This window comes from Camelus dromedarius, chromosome 12 (genome assembly GCF_036321535.1).
Source record: "Camelus dromedarius isolate mCamDro1 chromosome 12, mCamDro1.pat, whole genome shotgun sequence".
NCBI classification, from domain to species: domain Eukaryota; kingdom Metazoa; phylum Chordata; class Mammalia; order Artiodactyla; family Camelidae; genus Camelus; species Camelus dromedarius.
The window spans coordinates 8,239,888-8,267,612 of record NC_087447.1 but is presented as its reverse complement, the minus strand read 5'-3'; the positions used below and the strand labels follow the sequence as shown (position 1 = coordinate 8,267,612).

The 27,725-nt window shown below is 36.6% G+C and overlaps 1 protein-coding gene across 1 annotated transcript; it reads left to right on the top strand.

Moving 5' to 3' along the window:
- LOC105091522 (organic anion transporter 7) lies at positions 1 to 27,464 on the top strand. Its single transcript, XM_010983039.3, has 10 exons — positions 1 to 548; positions 1,224 to 1,327; positions 12,801 to 12,955; positions 13,058 to 13,226; positions 13,955 to 14,078; positions 23,247 to 23,362; positions 23,957 to 24,171; positions 25,539 to 25,647; positions 26,268 to 26,471; positions 27,364 to 27,464. The coding sequence occupies exons 1-10, from the start codon at positions 150 to 152 to the stop codon at positions 27,422 to 27,424; spliced, it is 1,656 nt and encodes a 551-aa protein (XP_010981341.1). The 5' UTR covers positions 1 to 149; the 3' UTR covers positions 27,425 to 27,464.
- Positions 27,465 to 27,725: the final 261 nt, after the last annotated feature.

Genomic DNA, 27,725 nt, shown 5'->3' with positions numbered 1-27,725 from the left:
TTGTTGTGAGACGGGTCCCATTGAGTTAACGCTGGGATCAGGATCAATACACACCTGGTGTGTGACATAGTGAAAGGAAACTTTTTCTGCCTTTGAACTTCTCTCAGTAGTCATCTTGCCTCCCCTTGGGGATCACCTGCTCAGCCTCGATGGCCTTTCAGGAGCTCCTGGATCAAGTTGGAGGCCTGGGGAGATTCCAGATCCTTCAGATGGTTTTCCTTTGTATCTCCAGCCTCATAGTGTACCCTCATATACTACTGGAGAACTTCACTGCAGCCGTCCCTGGTCATCGCTGCTGGGTCCACATCCTCGACAATGACACTGACTCTGCTAATGGCACCGGGACCCTCAGCGAAGATGCCCTCCTGAGAATCTCCATCCCACTGGACTCAAACCTGAGGCCAGAGAACTGTCGTCGCTTCCGCCACCCCCAATGGCAGCTCCTTCACCTGAACGGGACTTTCCCCAAGACTGAGCTAGACACTGAGCCCTGTGTGGATGGCTGGGTGTATGACCGAAGCTCCTTCTCCTCCACCATCGTGACTGAGGTAAGAGGCTCCATTTACCTTTTGTAAGTACATGGTCCAGGAGTTTAGAGACAACACAGTACTGAACATACTTCTAGCCTTTAGTTACTGTTAAGTGCTCATTTTTCATTCTTTCATTATTTCTTTATTGAATGCCAGACACCTATATATTTAACAAGTCCAATGAACTCAAAAATAGATGTGACCTAGCTATGATATGGCTTTGATTATTAGAAAGACCAAAGGTTAAGCAAATAATTTATGTGATGTATTAAAAAGGTCAGTAATGCTCATCTTTGCTTGAAAATTAGAAATATCAGGGATATTGATCAAAATCTCTAAGCACTGTACCCCAGAGCAGTCATATGAGATGATCTGCGGTGAAATTTGACACCATTAAATGTTTAAAGCTCTTCAAATGACTGTATTCTGTGGCCAAGGTTGAGGACCCACTTAGTATGGAATGAAACAAGGCATTAATATAACTAATAGGTTTAGAGGAAGCTTCCTAAAGGAAGTTATGTTTAAGCCGAGACCTGAATAATAAAAGTCAGCTAATATAAATAAAAGGAAGCTGGAGAGGAAGAAAGGGCTGATTTAAAGAAACTTGTAAATCATTTAAGCTGTTTCAATCAGGTTTCCACTGAGGGGTTATAAGTCACGGAGCTCTCCTTTGCTGGTTTCCTTCTTTTCCAGTGGGACCTGGTATGTGAATCTCAGTCACTAAAATCATTGGCCAAATTCTTATTCATGGCTGGAATGCTGGTGGGAAGCATCATATATGGTCATTTATCAGACAGGTGAGTGTCTCTGGATCACAGGTCTCTTCACTCTGGAGTATTTTCCTGAACTCATGAATCATTCCTCCATTAAGAAACATTTATCACAAATTAAACTGTCCTGGGTCTTCCTTGGTCCCCAGGGATCTAGAAACACAAACAAATGGAGAATTACAGTCAGTGTGGTGAGTGCTATCTTGTCAGCTGTGGGGGCACTGTATCTAGGCTACAGAAACAACATCTCCACCAGACATGGGGGCATTCCAGGACAAGGTTTAGAGCAGAGGTGCCACAACACGTGGTTTATGAAGATGAGGAAGAATTACCTATGGGAACAGAGAGGAAGATGTTTCATGTCATGAGATTCAACCTGTTTGATGACACAGATATGGAAGACATTGTTGCAGGCCTTGGCCAGGGGGCCATTTTCAGCCCCTCCTGGACCCTTTGACCTGAATGCATGTGGATTTTCATGGTCATCATGTCATTATTTCTCAAGCATGATGGGCAGACATTCTCATGAAACCCATAGTATACATAGCAGTGTGTCTTGGTGGTGTATAGAAAAATTATTCCAGTAACCTTTATTTTTATTTTTGCAAAAACAGCACTTTAAAGGGAAAAATTTTCAACCATGTAAGGTAATTAATCTAATGACAACTGCTGTCACCAATTGTGGTATTAGAAATTGGAGTATCCTGTGCAAGACAGTACCACTTCTGAATTAGATAGCCAACCATTGCCACCATCCAAGCCTGTCTCTTCTAAAGGGCATGGGAAATTAAGATACCCCTTACCATCTATTAGCATAACATCATTTGTTAGCTCAGCTGAAAACTGTGAATTATGAATGTATGGCAGTATATATACCTTATAAAAATGTTCAGAGTTGGAGTGTTCATTTCTAACAGTTCTATAACACAGAACTACCCACCTTGAAGAAATAAAAATAAAACAATAATACATCTATGCTGGTTGATTTTTGAGAAGGGTTCTAAGACAATTCAAGGGGTAAAATATGGCCCCTATTTAACAGACAGTGCCATGACAATTGGATATCCACATGCAAGAGAATGTGAATAAACCTAAAACCATAACAAATATTAATACAAAATGGAATAGTGTCTTAAATACAAGAGCTAAAACCACAGAACTCTTAGAAGAAACAAGGGCAAACCTACTTGATTTTAGGTTTGGCAATGTATTCTTAAATATATCACTAAAAGCCTGAGTAGCAAAAGAAAATATAGATAGATTGGACTTCATCAAAATTTAAAACTTTTGCACATCAAAGGACATTATCAAGAAAGTGAAAAGATAACTTGTGTAATGTGAGGAAAATATTTGTAAATCATATATAAGGAGTGAAGATAGGTGAATAGACCAATGGAATATGGTTTAATATCCAGAATATATAAAGAACTCCTACAACCCAACAACAAAAAGACAAAAAACTCATTTTTTAAATGGGAAAGAATTTGAATATACATTTCTTTAAAAAGATATACAAATGGTGCATAAGCACATGAAGAGGTGCTCAACATTATGTCATTTAAAAAAAAATGCAAGTCAAAACCACAATAAAATGCTACTTCATACCTACTAGGATGGCTACAATCCAAAAAAAAAAAAGGAAAATAACATGTATTTGAAAGGATAGAGAGAAATTGGAATCTTATACATTGCTTGCTGATGGAGAGGTAAAATAGTGCCATTACTGTGAAAAATGCTTTGGAAGTTCTTCAAAAAGTTAAATTTAGAGAAACCACATGACCCAGCAATTACACTGCTAGGTATAAAACCAAAAAATTTGAAAGCAGGGACTAGAACAGATAGCTTATGCAACAATGTCATTTCAGCATTATTCACAATAGCCAAAAGGTGAAAACAACCCAAGTATTTTATCAACAGCTGGTTAGATAAAATGTGATGTGTACACAAAATGGAATACTGTTCAGCCATAAAAAGAAATAAAGTTCTAAATCATATTAAAACATGTAGAACCATGAATACATGCAAAGTAAAATAAGAGAGACAAAAGGGGACAAATATTGTATGATTCCAATTATATGAAACATGTAGAATCGGAAAATTCACAGAAAAAAAGGTAAGTTCGAGATACCAGAAGCTGGGAGTAGGGGAGGAATAATGGAGAATTATTGCCTAATGGGTACAAAGTTTCTGTTGAGGATTCTGAAAAATTTTGGCAGTAGATATTGATGATGGTTGCACAACATTGTGAATATATTTAATACCAGTGAGTGATTTATACAATCAAAAGTGGTTAAAATAGCAAATTATACTTAATATATTATACTGCAATTAAAAAGAAACATAATCAAAAGAATGAAAAGACAAACCACAGACTGGGAAAAAACACTTGCAAAAGACAGCTGAAAAAGGATTGTTATCCAAAATATACGAAAAGCTCTTAACCCAACAACCAAAAAATGGGTATCCCAATTTTAAAAATGGGCAGAAGACTTGGACACCCCACCAAGGAAGTTATACAGATGGCAAAGAAGAATATAAAAAGATGCTCCACAACATATGTCATTAGGAAAATGCAAACTAAAACAATAAGATACTACTGCACACCTATTAGAATAGCAAATTCAAAACAAAACAAAACACTGACAACACCAAATCCTGACAAAGATGTAGAGCAACAGGAACAAACTCTCATTCATTGCTGGTGGGAATGTAAAATGGCACAGCCACTTTTGAAGACAGTTTGGCTGTTTCTTATAAAATTAAGCATTCTCTTGCCATATAATCTAGCAATCATGCTCCTTGGTATTACCCAAAGGAGTTCAAAACTTATGTCTACACAAAAATCTACACATGGATGTTTATAGCAGCTTATTCATAATTGCCCATAGTTGGAACCTATCAATGTCTCCTTCAGTAGATGAATGCATTAATAAACTGTGATACATCAGACCATGGAATCTTATTCAATGATAAAAGAAAATGAGCTATCAAGTCATGAAAAGACATAGATGAAACATAGATGCGTATTACCAAATGAAATAAGCCGATTTGAAAAGACTACATACTGTATGATTTCAACTATATGACATTCTGCAAAAGTGAAAACTATGGAGACAGTAAAAGGATAAGTACTTGGTGGGGGAGAAAGAAATCAATAGGCAGAGTACAGAGGTATTTTAAGGCAGTGAAACTACTCTTTATGATACTGTAATGGTGGGCACATGTCATTACACATTTGTCAAAACCCATGGAATGTACAACACCAAAAGTGTATCCTAATGTAAACTATGGACTTTGGGGGATAATGACATATCATCATAGGTCCATCAATCACATCAAATGTATCACTTGGTTCAGGAATTTGATAGGTGGGGACACTGCATGAGTGGGAGCAGTGAGATATATGAGAAATTTCTGTACCTTCTGCTCAGTGTTGCAGTTAACCTAAAATTGCTCTAAAAATAAGATTTTTTAAGAAACACAAAAATTAGTTTAAAAGAAGAAAGAAAAATAAGAAAAAGACAGGCTCACAAAGTCTGCAATAATTAATTCAATAGTTCTCTAGCCCTTTATAGGAAATATTTGCTGACTCCTAGTGTAACAACATTTTGAGACTCTGTTCATTTTCTTAACATCATTATTTCTCTCCATCCTTCACCTTCTACAACATCTGTTGATCTCTCTTCAAATATACTCTCTCATGTCTATGTGGTTGTTAAGTCCACTGAGTGAATTTTTGAAACATAAACTACTTTTTTTTGATTCTATAATGTCAATTATTTGGGGGGGTTTTGTGTCCCTGTATCTGCTGATAGTGCTTATTTCTAAGCTGTGATTTCCATATATTAAAATCATATTTTATTTATGTCTTTGAGGTAATTATATTACCACTTTAAAATCCTTGTTGATTAGTTCCAAAATTTGTCTCATCTCAGGAGAAATTTTGAAAGATTTCTGTTCTCTTGGGAATGAGTTCCATTATCTTGGTTCTTCACATATCAAGATATTTGAATTATATCTTGAATATTATAAATATTAAATTGTGATGATTCTATTTTCCAGTATTATTCATCAATAATACTGATTCCTTACTTTAGTAAGAAATTTTCATGGCTGGAGTTAAACTAAAAACTGTTTCTTATGCAGCATCTCTGGCCTCAGTTTAGATCTTTGTCTTTAGTTGAACTTGTTCTGCATGTATATGTTTCAGGTAGGGCAGAGATACAGTATAGTCAATACCCACAAACAGAATAATTGGACAGGTTGTCTCCATGGAGCAAGGGGCCCAAGCCCTAATCAATCTCCCCAGCCCAGGGGTCCTGCACCAGAAAGATGAGTCCCCAGAAGGTTTGACTCTGAAGGTCAAGAGAGCTTACTTTCAGGGGAGACAGAGGGCTGTGGGAAATAGAGGCTTCACTATTGAAAGGCACACACACAAATCTCACATGCTCCACAACCCAGGAGAGGAGTAATTTGAAAGGAACCTGGGTCAGACCCACCTGATGATCTTGGGGATACTCCCAGAAAGGCAGGGGGCAAATGTAACTTACTCTGTGAACACTGACACTGGCAGCAACAATTCTGAGGAGCTCATCTTACCATGTGGACACGGCTTCTGGCAAGCACCATTTTGGAATCCTTCCTCTGGCTTTTTAGCACCAGGATCTAGTCCTGTCTGCCAGCTTGTCAGTACCAGTAATAGAATGTCTCAGGTCAAGCAATTAGCCAGGTAGAGATACAGTCCTGCCAACCAGCAAGCGGGCAGCCTTAAGACTCCCTGAGCCCACAGCCACCCCAGGACATGTCCCTGTAAACCAGAAGGCCCAGTACGTGACCACACACACCAGTGTGCCATCACTGGTCCCAGGACCCATTGGGTCCCAGGCCCTCCCACCAGTGGGCAAACACCAGCCCCAAACCACCACAGCCCAACTGCCTGCCAAGTTAGGACCCAGCCCACTCATCCAGACCATATCAGCTCAGAGACACCTTGGCCCCCTCAGCAAGATGCTCCAGGATTAAGTCCTACTCATCAGCTTTGGGATAATCTGGAACCCACAGCTTTGGGATAATCTAGAACCCACAATCAGGTGTGTTAGGAACTGGCCCCAACAACCAGCAGGCTGACACTAGGTCTGGAAGCTCTGACCATACAAGCACCCACCCCAGAACTCACCCCACCAGTGGGAAAGCACTATCCCCAAGACAAATCAGGGCTCTACACCAGCCTACTTACAACCCATCCAAGCCAACCAGTATCTGGTAGCCTCCATACAAACCAGGGCCTGGCAACCAACTGGACTGGGGCCAGAATGCCCTCAGTAGGCAGCCCACAACAACAGAAGGACCCATGCAGCCCACATAGGGGGCCCCTAGAACATACAGCTCTTGTGACCAAAGTGGAGTGTACTGCTGAGATGCATAGGTCATGTCCTACAAAAGAGCCCTTCTTCAAGATTGAGAAACATAACCAACCTACCAAATACATAGAAATAAAAATAATGAATTAGGCAAAATGAGGCAACAGAAGAAAGATGTTCCAAATAAAAGAACAAGATAACACCCCAAAAGAAGAACTAAGTGATGTGGAGATAGCCAATCTACTCAATAAAGAGTTCAAAGTAATGATTTTAATGATGACCAAAGAAATCAAGAGAAGATTGAATGAACAGAGTAAGAAGTTAGAATTTTTTTTACGAAGAGTTAGAAAATATAAGGAACAACCAAATAGAGATGAAGAATACAATAACTGAAATGAAAAATACACTATAAGGAATCAACATACTAAATGGTAATGAGAAATGGATCAGCAAGCTGAAAGACAGGGTAGTGAAAATCACTGAAGCTGAACCAAGAAAAAAAACAGAATGAAAAGAAATAAGAACAGTTTAAGAGAATTCTGGGACATCAAGTATACTGACATTTACATTATAGGTGTCTCAAAAGGAGAAAGGAGAAAGAAAGGAGCAGAGAACATATGTGAAGACATTAACAGCTGAAAACATTCCTAACCTGGGAAAGAAAATAGACATCAACATCCAGGAAGCACAGAGTACCAAACAGGATCAACCCAAGAGCACCACACCAAGCACATTGTAATTAAAATGGCAAAAATTAAAGACAAAGAGGTAATATTAAAAGCAGAGAGGGAAAAACAACAAGTTATGTACAAGGGAAGTACCATAAGCCTATCAGCTGACTTTTCAGCAGAAATTCTGCAGGCCAGATGGGAGTGGCATGGAACATTTAAAGTGATGAAAGGGGAAAACCTACAAACAATCGTGCTCTACCCAACAAGGCTTTTATTCAGATTTGATGGAGAAATCAAAAGTTTAAAAGACAAACAAAAGCTAAAAGAATTAAGCACCACCAAAGCAGCTTTACAAGAAATGTTAAAGGGAATTCCTTAAATTAAAAAGAAAAGGCCCCAACTAGAACCATGATAATTATAAACAGAAAAATCTCATTTGTTAAGACAAACATACAGTAAATGTAATAAATAGGCCAGATATAAAGCTAGTCTGAAAGTTAAAAGACAAAATTAGTAAAATCATCTCTATGTGCAATAAGTACTTAAGGACTATAAGTAACAGAAAGATGTAAAATATGATGTCAAAAACAGTAATTGTGGAGGGAGGGAAGTAAAAATGCAGGACTGTTAAAATGCATGAAACTTAAGAGACCAGCAACTTAAAATAATCATGTGTATAGATATAGAAATAGATTTACACACACACACACACACACACACACATACCATGGTAGCCACAAACCAAAAATCTATAATAAATGCACACAAAAAAAGAGAAAGGAATCCAAGTATAACAGTAAAGATAGTCAACAAATCGCAAGTGAAGAGAACAAAAGAAGAAGAAAAAAACAAAAAAGAACTACAAAAACAACCCAAAGACAATTAACAAAATGACAATTAGTACATACCTAACAATAATTACTAAACATGTAAATGGACTAAATTCTCCAATTGAAAGATATAGAGTGACTGAATGGATTTTAAAAAAAGACTCATATATATGCTGCCTATGAGAGATTCATTTCATATCTAAAGACACACAGACTGAAAGTGAAGGGATGGAAAAGGGTATTCCAGGCAAGTGAAAATCAAAAGAAAACCAGAGTAGCAATACTTGTGTTGGACAAAATAGACTTTCAAAGAAAGACTATAACAAGAAACAAAGGACTTGCATAATGATCAAGGGCTCAATCCAAGATGAAGATATAAAAATTGTGTGCATGTGTGTGTGTATACCCAACATAGGAGCACCTAAATATATAAAGCAAATATTAACAGACATAAAGGGAGAAATTAGCAGTAACACAATGATAGTAGGGGATTTTAGCATCTAAGTTACATCAATGGACAGATCATCCAGACAGAAAATCAATAAGGAAACACTGACTTTACTTAAATGACACATTATACCAGATGGACTTAGCAGATATAGAATATCTCATCAAAAAATCAGCAGAATACACATTGTTTTCAAGAACACATGGAAAATTCCCCAGGATAAATCATATGTCAGGCCACAAAATGTCTCAGTCAACTTAAGAAAATTGAAATCATATCAAGCATCTTTCCTGACCACACTATGAGACTACAAATCAACTACAAGAAAACAACTGCAAAAAACCCCACAAAGATGTGGAGGTTAAACAAATGCTAAACGATCAATGGTCACTGAAGAAACGAAAACATACCTACAGACAAGTGAAAACAAAAATACAATGATGCAAAATTTATGGGATGCAGCTAAAGCAGTACTAAGAGGCAAGTATATATAAGCCTACCTCAGGAAACAAGAAAAGTCTCAAATAAACAATCTAACCTTACACATAAAGGAACTAGAAAAAGAAAATTAGACAAAATCCAAAGTGAGCAGAAAGAAAGAAATCCTAAAGATTAGAGCAGTAATGAGTGAAGTAGAGGCTAAAAAACAAAAAAATAGAGAAGACTAACAAAACTAAAAGCTGTTTCATTGAAAAGATAAACTAAATTGATAGATCTCTACCTGGATTCATCAAGAAAAAAAGAACAAAGAAAGAAATGAAAGAGGAGAAATAACAACCAACACCACCACAGAAATATAAAAAATTATGAGAGAATATTATGAACTACATGCCAACAAATGGGACAACTTAGAAAAAATGGACAAGTTTCTAGAAACACACAGCCCACCAAAACTAAATAAAAAATAAACAGATAATTTGAACAGACTGATCACTAGAACTAAAATAGAATCAGTAATTAAAAAAAAAAAAAACAACCAAAAAACCCCCCTGCAAACAAAAGTCCAGGATCAGATGGCTTCACTGGGGAATTCTACCAAATATACAAAGAAGAGCTTATGCCAATCATTCTCAAACTCTTCCAAAAGACTGAGGAGGAGGGAACACTCCCAAAATCATTCTATGAAGTCACCATTACCCTGACACCAAAACCATACAAAGACATTACCTAAAAAGAAAATTACAGGCCACTATCTTTGATGATAGTTGCAAAAATCCTCAACAAAATATTAGCAAACCAAATCCAACAACACATAAGAAGGATCATATACCATGATGAAGTTGGATTCATCCCAGGTCTCAAGGATGGTTAGTTCAATATGTGCAATCAATCAGTGTAATATACCACATCAACCAAAGGAAAGACAAAAACCACACGGTCATCTTAATAGATGCAGAAAAAGCATTCAATAAAGTTCAACATCCATTCATGAAAAAAATCTTACCAAAGTGGACATAGAGGAAACATGAATAAGCATAATAAAAATCTCTTTATGGCAAATCTACAGCCAACATAGTACAACAGTGAAAAGCTGAAGTCTTCCCACTAAATTCTGGAACAAGACAAGGATGCCCACTTTCACCGTTTCTATTCAACATACTACTGGAAGTCTTATTCACAGCAGTCAGACAAGAAAAAGAAATTAAAGTATCTAAATTGGAAGGATAGAGGTAAAATTGTCATTATATGCAGACGACGTGATCTATATAGAAAATCCTAGACTACATTGAAAAACTATTAGAACTGATAAATGAATTCAGCAAAGTTGCAGAATGCAAGATTTACATACAGAAATCTGTTGCATTTCTTTACACTAACAATGAAATATCAGAAAGAGAAAGTAAAAAAAAATCCCTTTTAAAATTGCATCAAAAAAAATCTTAGGAATAAATCTGACTAAGGAGATGAAAAACTTACACAATGAGAATGATAAACATTGATAAAGGGAATTTAAGATGATCCAAAGAAATGGAAAACTATCCCATGCTCTTGAATTGGAAGAATTAATATTGCTAAAATAGCCATAATACTACCCAAAGTAATTTGCAAATTTAAAGCAATCCCTATCAAATTACCCAGGACATTTTTCACAGAATTAGAACAAATAATCCTAAAATTTACATTGAATAATAAAAGATCTAGAATTGTCAAAGCAATCCTGAGGGAAAAGAACGAAGCTGGAGGCATAACCTTCCCAGACTTTAGACAATACTACAAAGCTACAGTGATCAAAACAGCATGATATTGGCACAAAAACAGACATGTGTCAATGGAACAGAATAGAGAGCCCAGAAATAAACTGACACACCTTCAGTCAATAATCTGCAATGAAGGAGGCAAGAACATGCAATGGAGAAAAGACAGTCTCTTCAGCAAGTGGTGTTGGGAAGCCTGGCCAGCTACATGTAAATCTATGAAGTTAGAACACTCCCTCACACCATACACAAAAATAAACTCAAAATGGCTAAAGACTTAAATATAAGAAATGACACCATAAAATTCCTAGAAGAAGGCATAGGCAAAACACTCTCTCTCATAAATCTTAGCAATGTTCTCCTAGGGCAGTCTACCCAAGCAATAGAAATAAAAGCAAAAATAAACAAATGGGACCTAATGAAACTTATAAGCTTTTACACACAAAGGCAAAAAGGCAACCTACAGAATGGGAGAAAACATTTCACAAATGATGTGACCAACAAGGACTTAATTTCCAAAATATACAAGCAGCTTATACAGTTCAATATCAAAAAACCTAATAACCCAATCAAAAAATGGGCAGAAGACCAAATAGACATTTCTCCAGAGAAGACATACAGATAACCAATAGGCACATGAAAAGATGTTCAACATCACTAATTATCAGAGAAATGCAAATCAAAACCGCAACCTGTTATCACCTCACACCAGTCAGAAGGACAACCATCAAAGTATCTGCAAATAATAAATGCTGGAGAGGGTGTGGAGAAAAGGGAACTGATGCAGCCACTATAGAAAACAGTATGGAGAAAAATTGTAAATAGAATTTCCGTATGACCCATTAATTCCAATTCTAGGTATTTATCCAAAGAAAAAGAAAGCACGAATTCAAAAAAAATATGCACACCAATATCCATTGCAGCATTATTTACAATAGCCAAGATACGGAAGCAACCTAAATGCCCATCCATAGATGAATCAATAAAGAAGGTATGGTGTGTGTGTATACACACACACACACACACACACACACACACAATGGAAAATTACTCAGCCATAAAAAAGAATGAAATCTTGCCATTTGCAACAACATGGATGGACCTAATGTGTATTATGCTAAGCGAGAAATAAGTCAAACAGAGAAGGACAAAAACTGATTTGATTTATATGTGGAATCTAAAAAAGAAAACAATGAACAAACATGACAAGATACAGAGAACAAACAGGTGGTTTCCAGAGGAGAGGGGGCTATGGGGAGGGAAGAAATAGGTGAGGGAGATTAAGAGTAATAAACCTCCAGGTGCAAAATAAATGAGTCAAGAGTATGAAATGTACAGTATGGGGAATATGATCCGTAACCACATAGTATCTTTTTATGGCGACAAACCAGACCTATTGTGGGGATTATTCTGAAATGTATAGAAATATCGAATTACTATATTGTATAATAGGAACTAATATAGTGTTATAGGTCACTTATACTTCAAAAACAGATTCATAGAAAAAGAGATTTGTGGTTACCAGAGGTGGGCATAAGGGGAGGGAAAATTAAATGAAGACAGTCAAAAGGTGAAAACTTCCAGTTATAAGAAAAATAAGTACTAGAGATATAATTCACATGATAAATATAATTAACACTGCTGTGTGTTACATATGAAAGCTGTTAAGACAGCAAATTGTGAGTTCTCATTTCAAGGAAAAATTTTCTATTTCTTTAATTTTGTATCTATATGAGATGATGGATGTTTGCTAAACTTGTAATAATTATTTCGTGATGTATGTAAGGCAAATCATTACACTGTTGCACACCTTAAACTTGTCCACTGCTGTATTTCAATTATATCTCAGTAAAATTAGGGGGAATAAAGAAAAACAAAAATGCTTAAATAAAATTAAAATAAGAAAACATCCCCTAAATTTCAAAGTGTCTTCTTTTTGTTAATCTTTACAGCAGGTGGCTACTATTACCATATCTAACCTGTTACCATTTCTCAGGTTTGGGAGAAGGTTAATGCTCAGATGGTGTTTGCTCCAGCTCGCCATTGCTGATACCTGTGCAGCCTTTGCTCCCACCTTCCTCATTTACTGCTCACTGCGCTTCTTGGCTGGGTTTTCTACCATGAGCATCCTGACAAATAGTTCCGTGCTTAGTAAGTCAAAACTTTGGATCTTTGACATTTTCCAAGTGTTAGCTTTGACTTTGAAATTCTAACTTTGTTTGAAGTCAAAATCCTGTTTGTGTTTTCTTTCAGTTGTAGAATGGACAATACACCGATTCCAAGCCATGGGAATGGTAATGGCAATCTCTGCCGCTTGTGTGGGACAGATCATCCTGGGAGGACTGGCTTTTGCCATTCGAGACTGGCTCACACTTCAGCTGGTGTTTTCTGTACCATTATTTGTCTTCTTTCTTTCCTCAAGGTATAAGCTTTCTAACTTTCTTTGTCTTAGAGGATCATAGGATGTAAGTTACATGGAATTAGGATGCAATAATTCTGTTTGATCTTAGTCAACACTTGAGCACATGCTTTACTAATCTGTGTCCTATGTACAATTTAAAAAGCAGAACAGGTAGGGTTGCCAGTTAAATGTGAATTTCAGATATGCCACCAAATTTTGGTATAGTATGCCAAATATTGTATGGAGCATAGTTGCACTAAAAATTATTCATTGTTTATGTAAAATTTCTATTTACCTAAGAGTTCCACAGTTTTATTTACTAACCTGATAAAATATAGAGTATCTCACTAAAGTAAAATGTCAAATAAATAGCAAATACTTTTTAGTGTATATCTAAACTATTGCATGGGACATAGTCATACTCAAGAATTACTCATATTCACTATTTATCTGAATTCAAATTTAACTAAACACACTATTTTTATTTGCTAAAACTGATTATATCCCCCTGAATAATGAAGGGCACTATGACTTCTACTTTATATTCCCAGCAGTGAAGTTGTGCTGCATGGAGAGTTCATCTTCACAGTTTCCTAGTTATGGTACAAGAGAATATAAGTTTATATTTCCCGATATAACAAAACAGAGGTAGGTATTAAAGGGGAAGATAGAGCCATTTCAGGAAAAAGGGTATGCGAATAAATGAGCAAATGAGAGTTGGTTGCACTTCTGTACTCTTCTTTGATCAGGTGGCTGGCAGAGTCTGCTCGGTGGCTGATTATCACCAACAAACCTGAGGAGGGCTTAAAGGAACTTAAAAAAGCTGCGCACAGGAATGGAATAAAGAATGCTGGAGACACCCTAACCATTGAGGTGAACAGGAGAGGGAGTTGGTTAATGGGATATAGGGAAGACATGACCTGACATATACACTACTTGGTGTCCAGAAAGTGAATAACGGGTGGGAACACAGGTGTGGTTTGGGGTCTTCTTACCTCATTGTCCTGGTCTTCAGTGCCTGTCAACATTGAACTAGCATTAAGAGAGACTATGCTGCTTCTGAAAGAATTGGACACAGATATTTTACTCAACATTGGTGGATAGAACTTAATATTTGGGATTGTAAAAGTTGTGTATTGGTCTCACTCTGTGTTAGAGAAAGTAACAAGAACTAATCCATTTCTTTCCAATTAACATTCTGATGGCTTTTTTTCAGGACAGTAAGGCAAGTAGAAGGGCAGCTAGTGACCATGCCGAATAGAGCATTAGGAACATCACTTATTTGTCAATTCATTCATTCATGCGTTCATTTATGGTATAGCTACTTAATGGGCCAATTCTGTTCTACATAGTAAATGTGGTAGTGATCACGAAAGTCCAAATCCCTGTTTTGTGGCCTTTGCATTACAAGTTCCAAGAGCATGACTGGGTGGAAATGCTTCTTTCTTTCATTTTCCATCCCAAGTATGGAAGGCAGATGTTGCTGTGCATCATAAAGTAAACCATTCATCATGTCGTGAACATATAAGTTATTTATTGAAAAATTATAATATATTAGGCATGGTGCTTGATCATACATGGCAGTGTGAGTCAGACTTCCATGTTTCCAGGAACTTTAATACGAGAAAAATTAACATACATTTTAAAATAATTTTTATTATGGTCAGAAATGCATGAAATGAAATCTGTCTTCTTAAAGTTTTAATTATACAACACAGTTTATTAAATATAGGTACAATGAGCTCTAGAACTTTTTCATCCTGCATGACTAAAACTAATTGAACAACAGCTTTCTCAATTCTCTTGTCCCTAGTCCCTGGTGATCACAATTCTACTTATTATTTTACTATTTTAACATTTTAGATACATCATATGAGTGGAATTATGCAGTATTTATCCTTCTGTGAGCACTATTTGTCCTTCTGTGGATGGTTTATTTCACTTAGCAAAATGTTTTCAAGATTCATTTATGATGTAGCATATGGAAGGATTTCCTTCTTTTTTATGGATGAATAATATCCTAGTGTATGAATATACTACATTTTATTTATCCATTTATCTATTGGTGGACATTTAGGTTGTTTCCATGTGTCAGTAGTGCTGCATTGAGCATGTGTAAACAAATACCTCTTCAAGATCCTGTGTACAATTCTTTTGGATGTATAACCATAATCAATATTGCCAGATCATGTGGTATTTCTATTGTTAACTTTTTTGTTTGCAGTGATAAGGGAATGGAAAGAATGCTAATAGAAATAAGAAGTCATCTACTCTCATTTATTAGGTTAAGAGAAGGTTAGGGAGCTAGAGAGTCAAAGAGGAGCCATAAAACACGTTGGATGGCACATTTGATGAATTTTTTTAAAAACCTTTACTGAGGCATGATTAACATACAAAGAGATGTACATATTTAATATATACAACTTGATGAATTTGGAGATGAGTGTACATCTAAATATCACCACAGTTTATGCAATAAATATATCTATTACCTCCTAAAACTTTCTCCTGCCTTTCTTTATTCATTATTTTTTGTAATAACACTTAACAAAATCTACCCTCACAGCAAATTTTAAGTGTACAGCACAGTATTATAACTATAGACACTATGTTGTGCAGTAGATTCCTAGGATTGATTTATCTTGCATAACTGAAACTTTGTACTCTTTGACAAATATGTCCCCATTTCTCATATCCTCCAGCACCTGGCAAACACCATTCTACTCTCTGCTTCTTTGAGTTTGACTATTGTAGATTCCTAATATAAGTGGTATTATGGAGTATTTGTTCTTTCACATAGGCTTATTTTACTTAGTATAATGTCCTCTAGGTTCCTCATGTTGTGGCAAATGGCAGAATAGCCTTATTTTTATTGATGAATAATATACCATTTGATATGTGAGATATATGTATTTTTTCTTTATCTATCCATGGATGGACTTTTAGTTTGCTTCAGTATCTTAGCTACAATGAATAATGATGCAATGGACATGGCAGTGCAGGTATCTCTTCAAGATCCTGATTTCAATTCCTTTGGATATAAACCCAGAAGAGGGATTACAGGATAATACAGTCATTCTATTTTTAATTTTTTGAGGAGATCTCACACTGTCTCTGTAGTGGCTACACCACTTCACATTCCCACCAACAGTGCACAGATGGTACCTTTTTCTCCACAACTTCACCAATAATATGTTTTTTTAATAGTAGCCATCCTAACTGATGTGACGTGATCATTCATTGTGATTTTGATTTGCCATTCCCTAACAATTAGTCATGTTAAGTACTTTTTCATGTACCCATTGGCCATTTGTATGTTGTCTTTGGGGAAAATGTCTATTCAGTTTTTATTCCCATTTTTAACTGAGTTTTTTGGCTTTTTTGTTATTGAGCTGTAGGGATTTCCTATATATTTTGAGTATTAACCTTCTATAAGACATATGGCTTACAAGTATTTTCTCCCACTCTGCAGAAGCTTTTTCATTTTTAAAATTATTTCCTAGCTGTGTAGAATCTCTTCAGTTTGACGTAGTTCCATTTGTCTATTTTTGCTCATTACCTGTGCTTTTGGTGTCACATTAAAAAAATCATTGCCAAAATCAATAATAGCAAGCTTTTCTCCTATGTTTTCTTTAGGAATTTTATAGTTTAGGTCTTATGTTTTTGTCTAATCCATTTGCATTTATTTTTGTGTATAGTGTAAAGGTAAATTTCCAGTCTCACTCTTTTGCATGTGGATATCCAGTTTTCCCAACACCATTTATTGAAGACAGTATCCTGTCCCCATTATGAATTCTTGGCACAACTATCAGAAATCAACTGACTGTTATATGCATGAGTTTATTGGTGGGCTCTCTGTTCTGCTCCATTGATCTAAATGTCTGTTTTTGTGCCAGTATCTTACTCTTGGTTACGGTAATTTTGAAATCAGAATATGTGATCCTTCCAGCTTTGTTCTTGCTCAAAAATGCTTTGACTGTTAAGGGTCTTCTGTGTTTCCATATGAATTTTAGGATTGCTTTTTTTTTTTATTTCTGTAAAGAATGCCATTGGGATTTTGACAGGGATTTATTTAATCAATATATTTCTTTGGATTGTACGAACACCTTAACAATATTAATTTTTTTCAATCCATGAACATGGATGTATTTCAATTTTCTAGTGTCTAGCCTTAATTTCTTTCTTTAATGTCTACAGTTTTCAGTGTGCAAGTCTTTGACCTCCTTAATTAAGTTTATCTCTAAGTACTTTATTATTTTTATGCTAACGTAAACAGGATTGTTTTCTTAATTTATTTTTAGGTAGTTTGTTGCTGGTGTATAGAAGCGCAACTGATTTTATATGTTAATTTTGTATCCTGCAGCTTTACTAAATTCATTTATTAATTCTAACAATTTTTTAATACAATGTATTTAAGGTTTTCTACAAATAAGATCATGTTGTCTGCAAACAGATAATTTCACTTTTTCCTTTCTGATTTAGATGCCTTTTATTTCTTTTTCTTACCTAATTACTCTGGCCAGGACTTCCAGTCCTATTTAAATTGAAATGTGATCCTTGTTCAGTTCCAGATCTTAGAGGAAAAGCTTTCAGTTTTTCACCATAGAGTATGATGTTAGCTGTGGGCTTTCCATATATGGTCTTTAATATAAGTTCCTTCAGCATCTAATTTGTTGAGAATTATTACCATGGAAGTGCACTGAATTTTGTCAGATGCATTTTCTGTATTTATTGAGATACTCATATGATTTTTAGACTTCATTCTGTGAATTTGGTGTATCACATTTTTTAATTTTCTTATGTTGAACCATCCCTGTATCCCAGGAATAAATCCCACTGGGTTATGGTGTATGATCCTTTTAACGTGCTCCTGAATTTGGTTTGCTAGTGTCTTGTTGATGATTTTCTCAACTATGTTCTTCAGGAATATTGGCCTGTAGTTTTCTTTTCCTACATTATCTTTGTCTTACCTTGGAGTCAGGGTCATATTGGCCTGATAAAATGAGTTTGGAAGTGCCTCCTTCTATTTTTTGGAAGAATTTGAGAGACTTGGTATTCAATCTTTTATTATTTTTATTTTGTATCAAGTAGAGTTGATTAACAATGTTGTGTTAGTTTCTAGTTTACAGCAAAATGATTCAGATATGTAAAAAAATATTCTTTTTCATATTTTTCCATTATAAGTTATTACAAGATATTAAACATAGTTCCCTGTGCTATACAGTAGGATCTTGTTGTTTATCTATTTTATACATGGTACTTTGTATCTGCAAATTCCAAAATCCTAATTTATCCCTACCACCTTCCCCTTTGGTAACCATAAGTTTGTTTTCTATGTCTGTGAGTCTGTTTATGTTTTGTAAACAAGTTCATTTGTATCATATTTTAGATTCCACATATAAGTGATATCATATGATATTTGTCTTTTTCTGACTGACTTAACTTCACTTAGTATAATAATCTCTAGATTCAGCCATGTTGCTGCAAATGGCATTATTTCATTCTGTTTTATGGCTGAGTAGTATTCCATTTGCCACATCTTCTTTATACATTCATCTATGGATGGACATTTAGGTTACTTTTATGTCTTGGCTATTGTAAATAGTGCTGCTATGAACACTGGGGTGCATTTATCCTCAAATTAGAGTTTTCTCTGGATATATGCCCAGGAGTGGGATTGCTGGATCACATGGTAACTCTATTTTTAGATTTTTAAGGAACCTCCATACCGTTTTCCAGAAGGGCTGCACCAGTTTACATTCCCATCAATAGTGTAGGAGGGTTCTCTGTTCTCCACCCTCTCCAGCACGTATTGTTTCTATGCCTTTTAATTATGGCCATTCTAGCCAGTGTGAGGTGATACTTCATTACAGTTCTGATTTACACTTCTCTGATAATTAGTGGTGTTCAGCATCCTTTCATATGCCTATTGGCCATCTGTATTTCTTCTTTGTAGAAATGTATATTTAGGTATTCTGCTCATTTTTTGATTGGGTTGTTTGTTTTTCTTATTATTGAGTTGCTTGAGCTCTTTATATATTTTGGAAATTAAGCCATTGTCAGTCACATCATTTGTAAATATTTTCTCCTAGTTCGTAGGTTGGCTTTTCATTTTGTTTATGATTTCCCTTGTTGTGCAAAAGCTTATAAGTTTGATTAGGTCCCATTTGTTAATTTTTGCTTTTATTTCTATTGCCTTGGGAGACTGACCAAAGAAAACATTTCTATGATTTATGTGAGAGAACGTTTTGCCTATGTTTTCTTCTAAGAGTTTTATGGTGTCATGTCTTATATTTAAGTCTTTAAGCCATTTTGAGTTTATTTTTGTGTATGGCATGAGGGAGTGTTCTAATTTCTCTTCTGCCTAAATCATACCCAACTGAAGGATAGTTAATGAGCTCAGAAAGATGGAGATTAAAATCTTTTGTTTTTCACTGCTGTGAAAACTGGAATAGAGGAAAAGACCAAGTCTCAAGCAACAATGGGTTCTTTAACACTTCAGTTCACAACTGAACTTATTCACCAGTGACATGTTTTCCCACAGGTGCAGAATTTGCATTGCTAAATATAAGGTGTGGCCCAGGCAGCAGATCTGAATGAAATTTCTTTGTAAAGGCATTCTGAGTCACTGGAGCATGTCCACCTCATTCTCCTACCTTTACCAATAAAATACCTCAGTTCTCCATGGGCCATTGAAGATATGTATAAAGGAGTCTGTAGTATTAATCTTTCAAAATCTTTCCTCTTGGAAACATGAAGACTACGAAGAAAGTGTCTCCACCCTAAACCACCAGTGTTTCTCAGGCATCTTCTTTTTGGTGTACTTTCTAGGTCACCCCTTATTTCAGTCAGCCCTTGGCATATCCATATGTCCATCTTCAGAGCAGCATCTTCTTCATCTTTTAATAACTTGTCCTCCTTCTCTGCTCATTACATTCTATTGGTTCTGGTTTTTTTTTTATGCAGTTATGATCTTATGCACCTTCTTTCCTGCTCTAAACTCTATACATTCCAAACTCTGATACTCTCTTCTCACCACTTCTCTGCCCAATTTCCTCCTCCCATTCCTGTGTGACATGTGCAGTCTTTTTCAATCTTCATTTCTATTGTCCAAAGTATTTCAGACCCAGTAGAAACCAAGAAGTCATACCTCACAGTAGCCCAGTCTGAACTACATTCTCCACACACTCCCTTAAAGGAACTCAAGGTGCACTCTCCAGTCAAACCATAAGGAAAATGTTCAGTGGAAACTCAATCCTCACAAAGTCAGTGATGGCACACTTATATACTGGTGAGTGACATGGTAACTATGAGAGACCAAAGCAAATTTCTCCACTGAATCCTCTGCAGGTTTCTCTTACAGCCATAAAACATCAGTGTTTTCCCAACTATACTGTGGTAAGAAATGTGTCAGTCTAGATACCATAAATTGTAATTTTGAAGAAATAAATGTCCATTTTATCCATCTCTGATTTAATTTACAAAAATTTTCCCAAAACTCTCCAAATCAACATTTTATACCTTTATTGGTTCTTGAATTCCAGATCGTTCAGCTTCTAAATGCATTCCACCTTCAATCAGCTTCTTCCACCCCTCCCTGTCTTCCCTCTTTCCTTTGTCTTCCTCTTTCCCTTCCAAATTTATTTTATAACTACTTGGTGAAGAATCCTGTGACAGTTGGGGGGTGGGGGGAACATCTACAGCTTCTTCAGTCTTCAGAATATATTACTCAACAAGTAAAATGGGCTTGATAAAGACTCTTTGAAGTAAAACGATGGTGGAATGTGAATGCTAAGGAGGGAGATATAACCTGCAAGTTATATGAACTGCAGGGGTGTGGGCAATGAATGCATCTTGGAGGTAGTTATACCTGAAATGGGTCTTACAGGTTAAGGTAGAACTAGCCAGGTTTAAACCAGGCAAAGATACAATTAAATTTGCAGTTTACTACAGAGGGATCAAGCCAGTGGTATGCTGGTAAATGCTTAACACTTAACATCATAGGAGAAAAAAAAAGCCATAGATCTCAGATTTGTGGTGATTATCAATTTCTATGGTGTGAATATTATAGCACCATCATCAATTTCAAGCCACCAACATAATGGCAACTGCTTTACAAACTATCTAAAAATTTATCAAAAGGCTTTTGTGATTTTGTGCACACTGATTTCAGGACACTCCTGGGCAAGTCTTCAGACGGGAGCTGTTTAGTGCTTCTCACCCCAGCATAGTGTTATGAGTGGTACAAATAGGTTTGTTTTTTTTTTTTAACAAGCAAAGGAAGTGAAAATCACAGAGAACAAAGCATTTAAAAAAGCGAAGATCCAGCAGGCTCCCATTTGACTATGGGCTGCTTCTTTCAGGAATAAAGATGTTACCAGATAGGAGGAGTTCCTTGAATTCCTGTGAGGGATCTGTTATAGCCTCCCTAAATACTTCTGCTAATACTATTCACATCTCTACTTCCTCACCAAAAATGAATGGCCAGTGTAAAATAACTACAATGTATCCCGAACTTTAACTTTGATATTGGATATAATTTAAGGCCAGTCTTACAGGCATTGCATCCCTCACCTGGTCCAAGTTTAAGGTACTACTTGAACTCATTCTTATACCACCATCCATGACAGTGGCCAGTGATCATGGGTTTCCGGTGTTAGATGCAGGAAGGAGATGCCATCATGACCCCTCTCTTCCAAAAGTATGAATCTAATATTTTGCTCCTCAAGCTAGTTCTGCAGCTGAAAGGACATTCTTGAGTATGTGTAAGTCCTTAGTTCAGGTGACCTTTCATTTCTATGATTTCTTCATGGAATTATACCAATGGATTTCATGGTATTTTTCATTTGTAGAGATGAGATAAGAATTAAGTCTATATTGTTTGAATAATTAGTAAATAAGTATCTGAGTGTGTACTACCTATAATTCCATGTTCACATTTGTAGCCTCATGTATGGCCCAAGAATTCCTTCCGAGAGAGGTGCTCTTCTTTTTCTCCACCTACTATTCTCCTACTCTAATTCTTTTACGTATTCTTCTTTTTAATGAGAAGTAAATTGACTTTTAGAAATATTTAATTACCTTCCTCAAGATATACACCCACCATGTTGCAAGGCCATTAAGTAACTCCAGATTGTAACCAGTTCTGGGTATAAATCATTCTACACCAAAATCTCCCCTGATTTAGTCCTCAGACTTAATTCTAGGCATCTCATTCATGGAAACACAATGTGCCAGGATTCCTCCCAAAGTGACTGAGCAAAGAACCAGAATAAAGACTCTCAAGAAGTGTTCTTTCTCCTGAGATAAACTGTTTTTCTACAAAGGACAACCAGCCGAGAATCAAGCTTAGTTTCCAGATCTTTCATGACCATCTGACACAAATGGAGCTTTGGCCCATAATCCAAGTAACTCTGTATTTGATTCCCTTTCTAATCTTAATATCTATACACACCCTTTCTGAGGCTCTGTAGCCCTCCTGAATCTTTTTTTAATGGCTAAATTTTTAAAATATATTTATTTAGTTAGTTAGTTGAAGTATAGTCAGTTTACAAACTTTTGTCAATTTCTGGCGTACAGCATGTTTCAGTCACACATATACATACATATATTCCTTTTCATTATAGGTTACTGCAAGATATTGAATATAGTTCCCTCTGCTTTACAGTATAATCTTGTTGTTTATCTATTCTATATATAGTATTTAGTACCTGCAAATCTCAAACCCCAAATTTATCCCTTTCCACCCCATTTCCCCCCTGGTAACTAAAGTTTGTTTTCTGTATCTGTGAGTCTCTTCTGGTCTCGTAAATAAGTTCATTTGTGTCTTGTGTTTAAATATTTTCATTGTTACATAGTAATTTCCCTCAGGCCCCTTTAACCCCATAATTCACTATTCGTACCACTTTTACACCTTTCATTACATCTTCCATGGCTATATTTTCCAGTAGACAAAAAAGGAAGTTGTCTACCTTGTCCTCTGTTGGAGGTCTCACAACACCTACCATTGTGTGACAACTGAACAGTCTGTTGTTGTTGAAGGTCGTGAGGTCCACCATGCAGGAGGAGCTGGAGGCAGCACAGACCAGACCTTCTGTATTTGACTTGTTCCGCACACCCAACATGCGTAAAAGGATCTGTCTCCTGTCTTTTGTGAGGTATGCTTCACACCGTTTATGAAGGGTGTTACAAGAGTGGAGACATTGAATCTATCCCTTATCAAAGGATACAGCAAGTTGTGGGAACAGATTTGAGATAAAACATGATGAAGCCATAAAGATAATTGCTGTGTTTAAAGGTAGTCAAAGAGTTATGAAAAGACTGACCCAGAGCTAGTTATACAAAAAAAGAATTTTATCGTATTACTCTACCAAGCTCATCACTGGAAACTAAGGCTGAGAATTTCAGTCATGGTACAGATGTTGGCTTTAACTTTCTCCACTTGTTTGTTTCCATTAGATGAAGATATAGAAAAAAACTCTAAAACCCTAGAAGGCTTCATCATGCATCCTCCAGATAAACACTCAAAGCCCTCCCCCGAAACTCAACAACAATTAGGAGCTCAAATAATATAATTAGTTTGTAGTTTTAAAATCATCACCATGCAAGGATATGTTCCGTAAAACATACCATGTTTTTATACTTTAAAACCAACCACTGACTGGCTGGCTAATATTTATTATCATCATTTGTGATGTCTCTGTGTCATTTAGAAATATATGCTAAATGTCTTTCATCTTTGTTCACTACAGATTTGCCAACTTCATGTCATTTTTTGGCCTGACTCTCCACCTCCAGTACATGGGGAACAATGTTTTCCTGTTCCAGATTCTCTTTGGTGTAGTCAACCTCCCAGCCAATTATGTTGCATTTTTGGCACTGAATCACTTGGGCCGTCAAGTAAGCCAGACACTTTTCATGTCTCTCCTTGGAATCTCCATCCTGTCCATCACATTTGTGCCTCAAGGTGAGAAAAGAGCACATGTTGAAATAAGAAAATGTCTTAGCTCAGAGGTTTGAAAACAGAATCTGAAGCCAGAGGAAATGGAGACTAGAGTTCTAAGGATTCCCCAAAACCAATCTGAGGATTTAGGATAGATTCTACCATTAAGCGGCTGTGAAATAGTCAAGGTCAGTAACAGTCAGTTCACATATGTCTTCATCATATCTGAGATGTATCTGATAATTGGTGCCATTTATTCTTGACTGTTTCTCTAGGAGAACAATTGATCATTTGTCCTTTGGCCAATCACACTTGTAATTGTAAGTGACAAGATTATGTCATTATATATAGTTGTATCTCTTGTGAGGACACAATACTGTCACTTCCTCTGTCTGGTCTCTTTCTCATTACTAAGTTTCAGTGACAGTTTACTCCCTGACTCTATGTATCCACTCGTGTGTCTGGAATTAGGTCACCATAACTGCAGCCTGGTTTTAGGGGATCATCTTGACTCCCTTGTCTTCAAGCATTGAAAGTGTATAGAATAGCATTAAGCTGTTCAGAGCCTCTGTTAAAAATCTATTTTACTAAGTTAAATAATCATATATAATAAATAAGGGAACCCACGTGGTCACCATCCTTCACCTTACTCCCAGTGTAATTATGCATTTTGCAGGATCCCATATTGGTGGGTTGCACTCCCCATCTTGTGTATCAGCATCAGTGAAATTTTGCTGCCTTACAACAGAGTCCACTCTGATGTAGTAACACTTTCATGATTTTTTAATGGTTAGGAAGCTGACTCTCTGAAATTTCCTTTCAGAAGTTCCCAAAGTCTATTTTTTCCCCTAATACAGGTCCTTATTCTTAAATCTTCCAATATTATGCTAGATCGAGCAACTCTCCAGCTTATCCATTTACATGAGTCCCATTCTTTTATTACTCTCTACTGCGGTACTAGCCAATATTGCATGTGCACCCAGGTTTTAAACTCCTGAAGGATACTGATGAGTTTTACATCCATAGTAATTGCTCATATGACCATCCTAAGTTATACATGAAAGGCAGAGGAGACACTGGACAGAATAAACAAAAGCAAATTCTTGCTGGCCTTTTGTTCCCCTCTCCATCTTTGGCAAATTTCTGAAATTTCTGATATGTAGAGAGAGTTGACACAGTAACTCAGGTTCTTAAATTCTTATTTAATCAGTTATGTACAGATAAGTCACATTTCTCAGCTATTAGTCACGGCACATCCTTTGCCTCTGTGCAATTTCTCTACTATGTATTTGACATGTACAAACATTTGCAATAGAGTCTTTTTCACTTATAATTTGGTAGATGGTGATTTCAGCTCAGATTTCCTGAGTCTCACTGGTCTTCCTCTCCAGAAATGCAGACTCTCCGTGTGGCTTTGTCCGCTTTGGGAGTAGCAGTTTCTTCTGTGGCTCTTCTGTGTTCTTTTACCCATGGAAATGAACTAATGCCCACCATCATCAGGTACATAATCTCATGGAAGCTATATCAGGGTCAAAACAGACCTTTCCCAGCTAATCAGTACATATAGTGGGAAGCAAACTAATCTGAAGAGTTATCAAAAGAATTGATTGTAGTAGTATTAATAATAACAAAACTGTAGCTAAAATTTATTAAAAGTTGACTTTTATCAGGCACTGAGCTAAGCCCTTTAATGTATCATCTCATGCAATCTGCTGAACCATTAAAGGGTAGGTACTGTGGATAAGAGTATTTTTGAAATAATGAAAACATGTCAGTGCACTTGTGTACTTGAAAAAATTTGTGAACAAATAAGAGCATATATCATATGTAAGAGTACATCATCAGGAGAGAGTAGAGCTCAGTGGTAGAGCGAGTGCTCAGCATGCACAAGGTCCTGGTTCAATCCCCAGTACCACCATTAAATAAATAAATAAATACCTAATTACCTCCTCCTCCCCCCAGTTTTTTTTAAAGAGTTAAAAAAAAAAAAGTACATCGTCAGCTTCATGTACCTAAACACTGCTGCGGTGTCTCCCATAATCAAAGTAAAATAATAAATCACAAATTACATATATGTGATTTATACTATATTATTTTTATATTGTTGTTTGCACCCCAAGGGTAACAGCTACAGGAATCATGGGAATTGCTGCTAATATTGGGGCAGCCCTGGCTCCCCTCTTGATGATCCTAACGGTGTATTTTCCCCACCTACCTTGGATCATCTATGGAGTCTTCTCCATCCTCGCTGGACTTGTCGCCCTACTCCTTCCTGAAACCAGGAATCAGCCTCTGCCTGACTCTATCCAGGATGTGGAAAAGGAGTGAGTAAACCCCTGGCTGTCCCTTAGGGGAGCTGTGTGATATAGGTCTGTGCTGAGAAGCGCAAGACACCATGCAGGGCCATAGACCCCAAGGAAAACTTACACCTGAACTACTGCATGTGGTCAGTGCCTTTGGTTTAGTTACAGCCTCATCCCTCCCTACAGTGACCTCAGACTTCTCCAAGACTTCCTAGATCACACAGATCAGCTCTGCCCAGCCTGCAACAGGTTTACTGGTGAAGAGGCCAAAATTAGGTGCCTTATTGTGACATAGACACCCCTGAAGGTAGTTCACAAATATGCACAGATCCAAATACAAGATTCTCATCCCTCAAACCCTGGCAGCCCTCAGCCCAGTGAGGGCAGTAAGCTCTCTGGGATTGCTGGTGCCTGTAGGTCTGTGACCTTCCCTGGTCACTGAAGAATCTGAGGGAGATCAGGGAGAGGACAAGAGCCCCTCCCACAGATGACAATTATCTCAGGGGAAGGAGACCTGTTGGGCTGCCTGTGAGATTCAGACCATCTGGTCTTCACTGGGAATGAAAGTGTTGAGAAAAGAGAGGAAAGGGGTGGTAAATATTGATATTTTTAAATGATCAAGAAAGGATTTTAAAACGTTTGTATACTTCCTTTGCCTCTTCCAAAGACCATATTAGCCAATACCATGGTGTCTGAGGGTGAGAGCTGAAAACTCAAAACTGCCTTCCAGATCCTGCCCTGGGAGCTTGGCCTTTTTGTTCATAAAATTTAATCAAATCCTCAGGGCAAGTGTCATGGTTTTTATTAAAATTTGTGGCCCAAGAATCAACTTGCTCTAAAGAATGCAGGACGTATATGCTTTTTCCATGTTTTCAGTTTAATTTCTGTTTGTTTGTTGTTGTTGTTTTTCTAGGAGAAAAGGCTCAAGAAAAGCAAAGCAGGAAGATACCTTCATAAAAGTGACACAGTTTTAAGTAATTCCAGGAACTAACTCTAAAATCAAAGAGCAAGATAAATGAGAGAAAAAAAAATGGGATTATTCCTAGACAAAATTTGGAAACATAAATAAATAAAAAGATGTAATGGAAAAAATGGACCCCGTTTACAACTGCAGTACTAAATCATCACATATAAAATGCCTATGACTAATCATAATAAGAAGTTTGAGGAAAGTCATAATACCTTTAAAGAAATAGTAATAAAATATGTGTATAATTGTAGATCTATAGCATGTTTCTCGATAGAAACATAGAATAGTACTAAAAACTTTGATTC